The 12,846-nt window shown below is 47.0% G+C and overlaps 6 protein-coding genes across 6 annotated transcripts; 3 read left to right on the top strand and 3 right to left on the bottom strand.

Annotated features, from left to right (window-relative positions):
- Positions 1–399: 399 nt before the first annotated feature.
- Positions 400–2,393, top strand: K452DRAFT_356932 (uncharacterized protein; the record flags this gene model as incomplete). Its single annotated transcript, XM_033546081.1, has 7 exons — positions 400–546; positions 602–845; positions 897–986; positions 1,051–1,262; positions 1,313–1,787; positions 1,861–2,102; positions 2,163–2,393. The coding sequence occupies 7 exons, from the start codon at positions 400–402 to the stop codon at positions 2,391–2,393; spliced, it is 1,641 nt and encodes a 546-aa protein (XP_033399672.1).
- Positions 2,394–3,203: 810 nt separating this feature from the next.
- Positions 3,204–4,250, top strand: K452DRAFT_356931 (uncharacterized protein; the record flags this gene model as incomplete). Its single annotated transcript, XM_033546080.1, has 2 exons — positions 3,204–3,418; positions 3,480–4,250. The coding sequence occupies 2 exons, from the start codon at positions 3,204–3,206 to the stop codon at positions 3,955–3,957; spliced, it is 693 nt and encodes a 230-aa protein (XP_033399671.1). The 3' UTR covers positions 3,958–4,250.
- Positions 4,251–4,262: 12 nt separating this feature from the next.
- On the bottom strand, positions 4,263–5,039 carry K452DRAFT_223694 (uncharacterized protein; the record flags this gene model as incomplete). Its single annotated transcript, XM_033536637.1, has 3 exons — positions 4,263–4,548; positions 4,621–4,758; positions 4,819–5,039. The coding sequence occupies 3 exons, from the start codon at positions 5,037–5,039 to the stop codon at positions 4,263–4,265; spliced, it is 645 nt and encodes a 214-aa protein (XP_033399670.1).
- A 436-nt stretch (positions 5,040–5,475) lies between these two features.
- On the bottom strand, positions 5,476–7,158 carry K452DRAFT_356929 (uncharacterized protein). Its single transcript, XM_033546079.1, has 3 exons — positions 6,482–7,158; positions 6,137–6,433; positions 5,476–6,079 (listed from the first exon to the last, which is right to left on the bottom strand). The coding sequence occupies exons 1-3, from the start codon at positions 6,969–6,971 to the stop codon at positions 5,550–5,552; spliced, it is 1,317 nt and encodes a 438-aa protein (XP_033399669.1). The 5' UTR covers positions 6,972–7,158; the 3' UTR covers positions 5,476–5,549.
- A 1,908-nt stretch (positions 7,159–9,066) lies between these two features.
- K452DRAFT_150653 (uncharacterized protein) lies at positions 9,067–10,574 on the top strand. The gene is made up of 2 exons (XM_033535532.1): positions 9,067–9,411; positions 9,498–10,574. Exon 2 carries the CDS (start codon positions 9,500–9,502, stop codon positions 10,529–10,531), a length of 1,032 nt encoding a protein of 343 aa, XP_033399668.1. The 5' UTR covers positions 9,067–9,411; positions 9,498–9,499; the 3' UTR covers positions 10,532–10,574.
- Positions 10,575–11,696: 1,122 nt separating this feature from the next.
- On the bottom strand, positions 11,697–12,263 carry K452DRAFT_306601 (uncharacterized protein; the record flags this gene model as incomplete). Its single annotated transcript, XM_033542997.1, has 3 exons — positions 11,697–11,855; positions 11,886–12,028; positions 12,239–12,263. 3 exons carry the CDS (start codon positions 12,261–12,263, stop codon positions 11,697–11,699), a joined length of 327 nt encoding a protein of 108 aa, XP_033399667.1.
- Positions 12,264–12,846: the final 583 nt, after the last annotated feature.

Genomic DNA, 12,846 nt, shown 5'->3' with positions numbered 1-12,846 from the left:
CCTGTGGGCAAGAGAGGGACTGTTTCATTCTTACGCTTTCGCCCGGAACACGACCCGGCTGTTGGACCAGAGAATGCAATTTGGACTACCACGAAATATGAATATGTACGGGATGAAGGTTGGAGTGGTATGCGTGTCGCAGTGGACAGCTTATCTACCACGACTCCTTTCGAATGCTTTATCTAGTTTCATCGCACCAAACCCAGCACTACCCGGGGCTCGGATGCGATTTTCCCGCCGGCAGTCCTTCCGGCTCCAACCCAACGCCAGGGCTTACACACGTCCCATGGCCCGAGCCCCTAAACCTCAAGCTTTATTCGTCCCGCTTTCTCAGAGACACCTCAAAACTCGACACTCCCTCCCCGAGTTTCCAAAACTCAAACACTTCTGCCCTTCACCATGTCTTCAGCATATGACTACGAGAAGAAAAAGGACTTGGAGAATGACCTTGCTCCAACCACCAGTATCCAACAAGCCCACGCCGAAGTAATAAACGACGATGAGCATGGACAGTTCCATCGTTCCTTCACACCACGCCAGATCCATGTAAGGCAAGTCCATCGTCGACGAAAACGGTTTTCTAACTTGTCTCCCCGCTCAGGTCATCTCTCTGGGTTCCAATATCGGCAGTGGTATCTTCATCGGACTCGGCCAATCACTATCGAGTGGAGGTCCCGGGAACATGATCATCGCATACATTCTCGTGTGCACTTGTGTCTGGGCTGTTCTCCAAACCCTATCTGAGATGACAATTGCCTTTCCGACTTCTGGCAACTACATCGATTACGCCGGCCGCTGGGTCGACCCGTCTCTCGCGTTTGGCGCCGGACTTGCCGAATGGATTGGTAAGGCCCTTCTTCTCGTTAGAAAGGGGTTCTTTCTCACGATGAAACTAGGTTGGACTGCAATTGTTGCTTCTGAAGCAGCCTTTTTCAACATCCTGATCCAATATTGGGCTGAATATTCCCTCCACGAAGCTGTACCACGTAAGCTACCAATCCCAAGTTTCATTGCCCAAATTGGATGCTGACACACACACTCGGCCTCCAGTAACGATTTTCCTAGTCGTCATGGTGGCGATATTCATTATGCCGAACACGGTGTTCGCTTGGTTTGAGTACTTCACATCTATACTCAAGATAACCCTTCTCCTCTTTATCATTATCTTGGGCATAGTGCTTTGCTGTGGAGCGGGCCCTAAAGGAATGGTTCATGACGGCGCGTACTGGAAAGACTTGCCGGTATTCAAGAACGGTTTCTCGGTAAGTCGGCATTCACCTCGTGTTGGACCTCCTTACTCAGACAGCAACAGGGTTTCGCGGAATGCGCACTCCTTGCCGTCTGGGCCGTCGGCGATCAGGTCTTTATTGGCATTATGGGTGGCGAAGCCGAGAGTCCACGATACTCGATGGCACATGCGACGAAACTGGTTCCATTCCGGGTCAACTTCGTCTTTCTATCGACTGTCTTGTTGGTCACATTCCTTATCCCATCCTCGGATGATCGGTTGCTGGGCGGATCGGGTGTAACAGCATCCCCGTTCATCATTGCGGCAAAGGATGCCGGCGTACCCCAAGTCTCCCACATATTAAACGCGGGCATGATGGTCAGTATTATGGGGAACGGTGCTGAGGCAGTGTATATTGCTTCCCGGGTCCTAAGGACTATGGCCCATCAAAAGGTGATCCCGGAATATATGGCCCAGGTTGATAGCCAAGGCCGTCCAAGGAGGGCACTTATTTTCACGACGGCGATAGCCATAGCGCTTACCTACGCGAACCTAAGTGGTAAGTCCGAAGCTACTTGATGTTTCCTTGCTCAATCATGGATATGTCAATGGCTGACCCGATTGATTTACAGCGAGTGGCTCAGAAACCCTGACATGGTTGATTGCCATCACCAGCTCCGCGTACTTTATCAACTGGATGATCATTGCCTACACATCATGGCGGTTCCGCGCATCCATCAAGGCACAGAACGACGGGCTGTTCTCCGAGCCCTATGCCTGGAAGTCGACGTGGTGGCCTCTTGCACCGGCGTGGCTCATGACCGTTTGCATGCTCCTCCTCGTCTGCTGCTTTGTGAGAGCCATCAAGCCACCGGTATGTGCATGCCTCTACTTTCCAAAATGCAAAGAGGCAACGCTAACCATACTACCACAGGGGAGCCCAACGACCGTCGAGAACTTCTTCCAATACATGCTTGGCATCCTCATCATTGTCGTCTTCACGGCTGCCTATAAACTCATCTACCGCAACCCGTCGCCGAAACCGAAGACCGCGGATAATGAAACGGGCAGGCGCCCGCTGGGAATTGATGAGCTCACTCATCTTGATGAATACTACAAGATTCCCAAGTACCGGCGTGCGCTTGGCTATCTACAGTTATGGTAGGCGAATCAATTGCGCCTTCCATACTTTTCTTGTAGCGCCGTTGCGCTGCGCTTTTCTTTTACTTTTGGGGATACCACAGACATATATATATATATCAATTGGAGTATGGATATTTGAGTTTTCAATGCTTGGAGCTGCACAGAATTTTCGTGAAGAAACGTATATGAGAAAAGATATTTGGGCGCCTCACATTGAAAAATAGATACCAGGTATTCCTTATGAGGCGTGACATTGAAACATGCTGGTTGGCTGGAGCAACGGCCCGAACACTTTCATGACAAGTACCTGTCACGCCAGCTACTGGAGAGACATAAAACGATAAGCCAACTTAACATTAACATTGAAAGCAAAGCGAGATAGACAAGCCCCCCTGAACCAATTCTTCTTTGAACGCAATCGGTCTTGTATGTGGAAATTGGATTCCCAGTCTTTTCGGATGTCGCCGACAAGCGGGCCGAGACACCAACGCCTTTACGAAGTAACGCACGCCGGGCCAACCGTCGCACCGTCGGTAAGGATTCTATCTAGTGACAGTAGTGATGCTGCTAGTTTGTTTGGCGCCGCCGCTAAGTCGACACCGTCTTGCCGCTACCACGCACGGCAAGGCAACAGCGCACGGTCGTCGTGCGAGCGCGCCTCAACTCACGAGATTAAGCCCTCTCGCGTGGCTTCTGCCTGCTTTGCTCGGAGTTTGTCAAGATGGAAGTAGCTATAGTGGAGACTTCAAGTGGGCTGCCGACAGACTATTTAAGTCTGTCTACGGTCTGTCTTTTCCACAATACACCGCACATCCCTCGTCACTTTCGCAATATGTCGTCATTTAAACATGGCTCTATTCTATCATTCCTGTTCTTCTTTTTGGCATTATGCTCTGCTCTCGTAGAGTCTAGAGAGAGCGTTGATACTTCTGCTCAAGCAACCGGAAATGACGAACCATTATCAGCGACAAAGGAAACACACAATACTCACCTTTCCACCCCCCAAGAAAATCTGCTTCCCAGCGCCGTCAACGTAGGCGATTCCTCGTAAGTGCGGACCAAACACCAAGAGCACAACGCGCCGCTCCGAAACCAACAAAACACACAGCACCTCCATCTCCGCAGACGCCGAAGACAGCGACCCCAACGAGAGCCAACAAGTCTTCGGCTCCATTCTCATGCATGGCCCTGAAAACGACGTGCAGTCCTTCGACCCTAACGACGGGTCGCACCTCGCGCTCTTCGACTGCCCCAACACCGCCCCCTCCGACTTCTCCATCCAGTCGCTCAAAGCCGTATGCATGCGCCCCGACGAGGGCAGTAACTGCGAGAAGATCATGAGCGGCGGCGTCGAGGGCACGGTCGTGCGCCTGCCCCCGGATTGTGGCCCGGATACGTATGTAAGAGCTGTTAGCTTTGAGGCGCTGGAGACGCTGCCTCCGAGCTTGCCGGAGAGGCTGAGGAGGAAGATGCGGGAGGAGAGTAGGGTTTATGAACTTAGGTATGATTATAACTTCCAGAAGCTGAGGGAGGATGCTGGGACTGTTGATTTTCAGATTGACTTTTCGAATATCATGGGCTTTTAATGGCCCTTGTAACAATTAAATCATGTCAATTTGCCTCGCACCTTGTAGTTTCCATTCCTTTCTTTCCCTTACACGTTTTTGATGTTGAAAACGTTATGCGTCATGAATAGGTATCTCTTTTTTTTTATTTTTATTTTTTGGAGCTAAGACTTAAAAGGAAACTTAGAGCAAGACGAACGGGTAGCTCTTTGAAATTTAGATACTGTTCTACCTGTAAGATCTGAATTTTTGAATATGCCCATAGGACAGCATCAAACAGAGTCCATCAAAGAGAGAGTGCATTGAACAGAAGTAAATACTGCATCTTACGGTACTGTTCGGGCCTCTGCAGCAGCTTTCACCCAAGATTCTCTCTCCTGCAATCCCTTGAACCACTTGTCTACGTTCGGGTATTTTTTGAATACCTCTCTCCACTTTCCTGCCTTCAAAGCCGCTCCATTAGGCAAGTGAAATAAGTCAGCCAAAGTCAGTTCGTCCCCAGCAAGATACTTCTGTTTGGCCAAAAGCTTGTCGTAATACGCGAGAACTGCATCAAGGTCCTTTTCGGCCTGTGCTACCCTTGCTTCATCAGGGGGACCAAGCCCTTTTGCTCTGCACAATGAGTGATTAGCTAATGTGCAAGGAAAACAATAGTAGGTCCGCGAAAGGCATGGATTTACGCACTGTTTGATCACGAGCTCGGTCCCTATAGTCTCAGCAGCAGCACCGAAATAGCTTTGTTCTACAGAGCAAGCTTGTTCGAAACGGGCGTAGGCATTTTCGTCACCTTCCGGGATCAGCTTTGTTCCAGACGGGTACTTTCTTTGACAAAAAGCATTAGCAGTCAGTGCAGTTTTCTCTTCGCTTTCACACCCATCTTACCTTGCAAGGTACTTGCAAATGGCCCTGCTTTCAAACATCAAAAACCCATCATCGTCCAACGCAGGAACCTTTCCAAACGGCTGCAGCTTCTTGTACGCCTCGCTGTGCTGCTCGCCTTTGGCAATGTCAATGAAGATAAGCTCGTATGGTAGCTCTTTCTCCAGGATCGTAACCAGGACACGAGACGTGGACATAGCAGAGCCGTAGAGCTTGAGAACCATTTTGCTTTTGAAGTCTCGACTGAAGTGGTTGTTAGTGGAAGGTTTCTTGCAGTGCATCTATCTTGGATAGATTGAATGAAAATTTTGCGGATGAGGAAGAGAACGTGGCTAAACCACGAAGAGTGATTGGTAGCATGCTTTGTATGTAAAGACGGAGGCTATTCACGTCATCGCTTATCGGACATTGCGGGGTAACAGGATAAAAGCCGAAAACAACATGGAGAGAAGAGCTCCGTGATAAGAACGGTCAGCCATGGTCAGATATTCTGAGAGTCTAAAAAGTCTTAATCCTAAGAACATGATGCTATAAACCGTTTATCTTGTTTCATTACTTTTTACAATCTACTCCAAAAACATTGCGAATTCGCAACGAGCTTTGTAAATACTACTTTAGCACGCTTTGACGTTACTGGACCATTAGCAGCATCAACTACATCCAGGCTCAACATTGTTACTGTATACAATTACGCGAATAACGAAGCGTCCGATTCACGGGGTGTTGTTTTTCTTCTAGGCCATGGAAAAACGCTGGTCTGAATCCTCCACTCGCCACGGCACAACAGCCTCAGCAATAAACCAGCGGTCTTTTTTCTTGAGTTCGTTAATGGTAACACCCCATGCCTCACCCACCTCTTTACAAACCTCCATAACTTCTTTGCTTGGCTCAAAACTTTCCCTGGCCCTGGACCATTCCACCGCGACGTCTTCGCTAGGCTCGAAATAGCCCCATTCATCCATTTCGTCTTCATCTTCGTCTTCGTAGTATTCGTCCTCATCCTCGAACACTTCGGGCTCGAGTTGGCACGTCCAACGCACTGTAGAAATAGAGCCATTTCGTTCGTCAGGCCAGAAAAGAAGATGGGGCTCGAACACAAATGGTATAGAGCGCATTTTCACTTCCATTCTAGTCAAGGCTGGCATGCATTGTGCAGCGCGCCCTGCAGCCGCGAAGATGGGGCCGATTATTTCAGGCTTGGGAACGGTGCGAGATGGATCACCTGTCCATATCAACTCGGGATCTAGGTCCAAGAGCCACTGGCCTTTTTGTGCCATCGGTTAGTGAGCCATCCGCTTTATAAGGCCAAGAAACAACCCACCAAAAGATGTAAATCGCTCAAACTCGACCTTGACCGTTTCAAGGTTTGGCCAGAAGAGTGCTGCAGTATTTGCGCCGCTTTCGTCCTTGCCCGGCCAGAAAAGCGCGGGCGATACGCAGATACCTTCGAGGGAGAGGTGACGTAGCCGCATAGACAGATCTCTCAGCCCGATGCACAGCTGATCTAGTGCTGGGGCCACCACTTCAGGCTCTGCCTCGAATCCGTACGGATACTGAAAAATTCTCGCACGGAAAGTGCGACAAGAGGCAGGTAACTGGCTTATACACTCACCCAGAGCTATGAGGATGTTAGCGCGTTCTACTAAAACTGCAGAATCTGCATTACCTTGACGATATCTGAGGTGGAGTTGTGAGTCTGCATTAACAAGGTCCCGAAGGTCGAGATCGGTGTTTACAAGCCCATCCAGAGATGCCGCTATCTGTACTAAGGATGGCGGCCAGATGCGAGAGCCTCCTCTCATTTGCAACTTGTCGAAGTAGCGTATCAAAGGTAAAGAGCTACCATTGTAACGCAAGTAGGGCTTGTCTCTAGATTCGAGTCTTTTCCGGTCCCGACCGCTCATGTAGAAGCTTTCTGGTGGATAAGGGCTATTTATAGCCAAGTGAGCAATCTCCAATTCCCGATACTTACGACAAACATCCCAGCCTTCTAAGAACATGCAAAATTCACTAAGAGATCTTGTGAAAGCTTCGTTGTTTGCTGTCTGGCCAAGCTCAGTTTGGGCTTCATCCGAATCGAGTGAACTGTGGATGCCGGCAACGAAGGTAAGTCGTTTGATGTTTGCGCGACGGCGACCATTGTTGCGCTGCATCATTTGCTTGAAGCGCTCAAAAGTGGTCGAACTGGGTCTAAGACGCAGGTGTAGCTCAGTCGAATAGACTACAATCGTCTGGAAAGTTTCTCGTTCGATCGCATTGTTCCATTCCCGGGATATTCCGATGTATGGAGAAAGCTTCTTGTCTTTGAGAAGTGGTTTAAGCTCTGCAATAATGCAGACGATGATATCGTAAGGAAGCTCTGGCATATTCGGGGTCAATCCTAAAAATGCGAGAAGAGAGAAAGCGGACGGCGTTCCTTTTAAAGGCCGCTAGATCCTGGTGCCTGGTGCTTGGCTAGTCACGCGCTAGTTTAGCCCCGGGCCCAATGAATTTTAGGGTGACAGTTCTCTATGGAACCTAGGTAATTTCAACTACAAGAAATTCCCGAAGACATGCCTCCGCCGCTCCGGACATTTTGATGGTTAGATCTTGTGTAAGCTACAGCTTTCTCATGCTAACATGCTTTCGACGTTGGAAACAATGCACCTTAGAGCTCTCATTCCGTGCACGGTTGGTTTACAAGAATTAGGTATTTGTTTAGGAAGTAAACGACAAACTTGCCTATGGAGCGAGTATACTTAGTGATGACATTGTTTGCTTAATCCTTATCTCACTCATCTCTAACCAACGAAAATAAATATCAGTTACCCAAGCATAAATAAAAATGTTACGGCGCGCCATTTAATCTTACTAACATTAGCCTTAAGTTCTTCCCCGAATACTATCAGTAACATTAACAAGGCTCTAGTAAGCTAGTATGGAGCCTTGATCGGCTAGCGTCACTTAACAAAGTAAGATTACTTAACAAAGTAAGGCGCGGTTTATCACGGTACATCAAGATTCAAACGAACCTTTAGCGCAGTAAGCAGATGACTTTCTCAGCTAAAGGGTCGTTATCCTCGGACCACTACAAAACTACACGAAGTTCCGTGACGTCAAGTAATCACACTATTTACGCTAAAAAAAAAAAAAAAAGTCGCCGATTCTTCGACTACGGGCCAGGCAGTGAGACTATGTAGATCATCAATTCATCGCTGACTTCATGTGAAACAGGCATGGCTCAAGACGCCCTAATAACTTGGCGGAGAAATGCGTTCCAATGGCTACTTATGTCTTATCACTCACTGCAACAACTGCCACTCAGCTAGTATAATTCTTGACTCTATCATTTATGTGGGGGGGTTCTAGCACCAATCACTCATGCAGTCAAGTTCCATGTGAGAAACGGGGTGAAGCGATAAGGAGTACTACGACGATAACCCCCAAAATTTCGTTTCTGCTTACGAATTGAGTGTTTCAGGTGCTGCAGGTAATGCTGACATGCAGCAGCTAGCGTTAGGCACACATGAACGTGCTTGAGCATTCAGTAAGCGCACCCACAGCTACTTACAAATTCGAAACTTTTGCGCATATTTTTGCTTAAGAAAACATTACATAGATGATATTTGTGAACAAACTTCAAAGCTAGCGGTAATAGTTAATTTACTTGAAGCTAAAAAGGCACTATGGGAAAAATCGCTACAAATCTGTCAGCGGAGAGGCCACCTAATCAAGCTCGAAGAGAGCTTTTGATTCGGACACTTTCCAAGGGGTCCCGGACGTTGGCGGACGCTGGTAGTACCGAATTAGGTACTTTGTAAGCACTAGATTATCGTGTGGCTTCTACGGGAGTATATTGTACTTTTATGAGGCTGCTTACGCAAGACTGCATGAGGCGCTTTGCCGCATAGTTCCGTGGGGTCAAAACTTGTAGATCATTGCGTAAGTGACTTAATGTCCCCTCTCTGCTTAACTGATCTCTAGAGCTGATCTTACATGATAAGGGACTCAGCCCCACCCCCGTGTAATAGGCCTGAAGATTTGACCTTCCGCCTTCCCTTTCAAAGTTATATGGATGTAGACGTGCTTTAGCGGCAGTCAAGTAATGGACATATCATCAGGCCCTGGTTAAAAAACCATAGAACCCACAAAGAAGAGGCTCCGTTTCTACAGCTCCTAATAGGATATAAATCATGTGATAAGAGTAAAGAACAATTAGATAGTGAATACCTCTAGTGCCATAAAGGGTTACCTTCCGGCAAGAGCGTCATTCCGATCGAGATATGGTAGACGAGCTGATGTCAGAGCTAATTGTCTAGACACTTCCATGGCTTATGCCTGAATACCTTCTCTGTCCATATGTACCTTCCTTGCCATTTACCAAGTTTTCCTTCCAATTCCCACTCTAGTCTCATGCCGCCGCTCAGTGAAACCCAACCTTTCTAAAATGCATCCGATCTATCATGTCACTCCTACCACGAGCCAAATGCAGACATCACAAACTGCCAGTAGCGCCTTTAGCGTTTGTGCAAACCCTGACGAAGATTGGACCAAGATAACGGATTTCGAAGAGCGTCGTCGGATTCAGACTAGGATTGCTCAGCGCAATTATCGTAAGTGAGTCTCAGTTATTCGCCCATTGTGTTGGGCGTGAGTTGAACGTGAGCTCTCTTCAAGAAGTTAATCGAACGGTCCTTCGATAGGTATGAAGCAGAAGCAGCGATTGGAACGAGTGGACGATCGAAACCAAACAAGCCTACCAACGCCTGAGACATTATACGAAGAGCTACCCACTTCTTGGTCTGGTTCAGAATTTTCTCAGACAGACAATCAACATCAGGAAACACAAAGCCTCTTCGACATATCCACTGCCGAGGCACAGCAGCAGCAATACCCAATGTTCAGCGATGACTGTGATATACACATTCAACCTCCTACTCCTCCACTTTCGACCCCACAGCCTCAGTGTACGCACGCGACAAATTCTGGAACAATGCCAGGTCTCTTTCACACCATCAACACCGGAAGCCAGCAGCAGCCAGTGCACAACTGTTACGACAATTTCGTGCATACGGCACCACACCAGTTCTTCCCACCAACAAGCGATGAATGCGACATGGCCTTACAACAGTCCACATCCCCGTTCCAAACTGCACAACCTCATTATGCGCAAGCATCTATCTCTGGTATCAATTCATGTCAATTCCACGCCGGTGGCCAGCAGCACACAACGCACAACAGTTGTAATGGTCACGCGCCCAAGGCTCTCCAGCAGCAGTTTGTGCCATTGGACCACGATTTGCAACATTTTACCCATCAACTCTCGGCATCACGGACTCCGTGCGTATGTACGCCCGGCTCCAACCCCACCTCGTACCACTCCCAAGTCCAACCCGCCAGCCAGCACCAACGCATACACAGTTTTTACAACAGATCACCTTTACCTGCATCATCCAGGATTGGATCGTCAGAAGATTGCAGTCGTGCCTTGTATGACCATTCTGAACAATCATGTGGAGCGCCCGCAGTCAACTTCAGCTCGCCTTTTAACACCCCTCAGCATGTATCGCATCCATATATAGCGTTGCCATCATCAACGAAGCGGAGGTGCTGCTGCCATCATAGTCATGTGTACACACCGGCGGTCGGACATATGCCGATGAATGGCTTCGACATGCATGCGCTTTATCCATTTCAAGGCTCGGCTCAGGGTCACACAAATGCAGAGTTCCTATAGAAATTGGGAAGCGATGTAACGGAGGCGTTTATTTCGTTGGACATTTCCCTTAGAAGGATAAGACTAAGAAATGCTTGATTGATTTCTCAAATACTAGAAGTGGCGGGAACAACCACTTGATATTCCAGCGTCTCCCCTTTCAAATTCAGGTTGGTGTTTATAAATATAATATTAGAGTATTTGGAATCATGAAATAAACCTTGCCTAAGAAGACTTAAGCGCAGCTGAATCGAAATGAAGGAGATGGACTGGCAGCGAGGTTTTGGTAAATAAAAATGCAGGGCATCAAGGTACCCGTTTATAGAACGTACTAGAGGGTAACTAGAGGGTAACAGATAGTATTATGAAGACACCTGAAGCTAGTGCTAATAAGTAGAAAAGGTCCCTCCTTAAAAGTGGAGACAGAATCATTTTCCAATAGCCTGACATCGATTAACCACTTTCCTACCTCGCTTCATCCTACCCCGTAAGTACTAGTAAGCTTATTTATTCCTGTAAGCACTATTCCGTATAGGTTCTAAAGCCTATGTCTCTATCAAGGCGATCTTTTATGTAAAGTTATTCTCGCGTACAACAATTTCTTATTCGGGTGTATAGCTATAAGCACTAACCCGATCACGCTTTAAACCGCGTAATGCAAGATAAAAATAGAATATAATGACTACAGACTGTTGTCTAGGCATACTCAGAATACCCCACGCATGAGTAAGGTAAGCTTTAACAGTATCCGATTCTCAACGTCTCGGTCTTCACTGCAAAATAACAGTATCTTTAGAGAGCTTAGATAATGGTATAAGGATAGTAGTAACAAGTGAAATAGGTATACGTGTAACTAATTAATATGTCTTATCTTGTTAGAAATTATTTCAGTGGGTGTAGGGGACTATTAGTGGTAGAATGTAGAAAACTAAGGATATAATTACAATTCGGTGTCGCGGGTCGCCGTCAGGGTCTCTGCAACACCGATTGCGACCGGCGACCATCACCTTCTCACACACAACGAATCAACCCACGCAGCTGCAAATCACTTAATTTATTAAGAATTCGATTCCTTCGTTAATTCTTATTAATATTTTATCTGATAGCCCTTAGCCCTGTACACAGCTTCCTATCTAGCCTTTATAGACCGAGCGAGCTTCTTCACAGTCGGCCTCTGGACATGCTCCTAAGCACGAGGCAACCACTCGGCTATCTCAGCTTCAATTGCTTCCGGGTCACCTTTCCTAGCCAGTAGATCAGGTCTCAGCTCATTTAGCTTCGCTTTTAGTGGGAACCAAAGGTTTTCCTGCGGGTTAAGATCTGGTGAATATAGTAGCAGCTCGAACTAGGTAATGCCGGTATTAGCCAGCCATACCTTCACCCTTTTAGCTGTATAGATTAAAGAATTATCTTGTATAAATAACATGTCTGGCTCGAGATTTATTAGGATAGCTTCTTTAAGGACTTTAATATAACTCCTTGAAGAAATACCGTTCTTTTTTAACTCGGGATCTCTCTCTAGTGGAATGTATTTAGACCGGCTATATCTAACTGAGAAACCGGCCTAGACTATGCAGCGAGCATGTTTTCTAAGAGGATAAGAGTGGATATTCTTTAGAAGATACTTTTCCTAGCCTGGCTTACGAAAAGTCTACTCCGGTCTCTAGCTAGTGCCTTACTTAACCGAGCACTCATCGCAGAAGAAATATTTATACCAATATTTCTTACTTTTTTTTCTATATTTCTTGGCCATGCGGTACCTTATTCTAGCAACCTCTCTAGAAATAAACGGTCTTTTCTTAGCACGCCATTTTATTATATTCTATTCTTTTAAAACCCGGTATAATATAGATTTACTATAATTTAACTGTAGCTCTTTTATAACGTGTTTATAGGTTGCCTTTAGAAATCTGTTGATATAACGAACTATTTTCCGCTGGGTACGAAAACTAAGCTTCTTTTTAGGTCCTGGCCGGGGCTCTAGATCAATGCGTTGTGTCTTGTGAAAGCGTTGAATTGTTCCTGCTACGGTCGACCGAGGTAGGCCGGTGACCTGTGCGATCTCATGCTGGCTGGTGCCCTGTTCGCTTGCGGAAATGATCCAAACTCGCTGGTTATGAGAAAGATTGCGACCTTTATAGGAATTTCCATTAATTTGATCTGCAAAGATATTCTCCATTGTGGGTTGTGCTGGGGTGAGAGAGAGCGGGGTTGTGAGCAGAGTTTTGTTGGCGTGGACCCTGACGGCGACCCGCGACACCGAATTGTACTATTCACTGCGCCACGCAGCTCATAACCTGTTTGACCTCGGAACGAGGAAATCGAATTGATTTAAT

This window comes from Aplosporella prunicola (genome assembly GCF_010093885.1).
Source record: "Aplosporella prunicola CBS 121167 unplaced genomic scaffold K452scaffold_7, whole genome shotgun sequence".
Lineage (NCBI taxonomy): Eukaryota > Fungi > Ascomycota > Dothideomycetes > Botryosphaeriales > Aplosporellaceae > Aplosporella > Aplosporella prunicola.
This window is presented reverse-complemented; position numbering and strand designations above follow the sequence as displayed.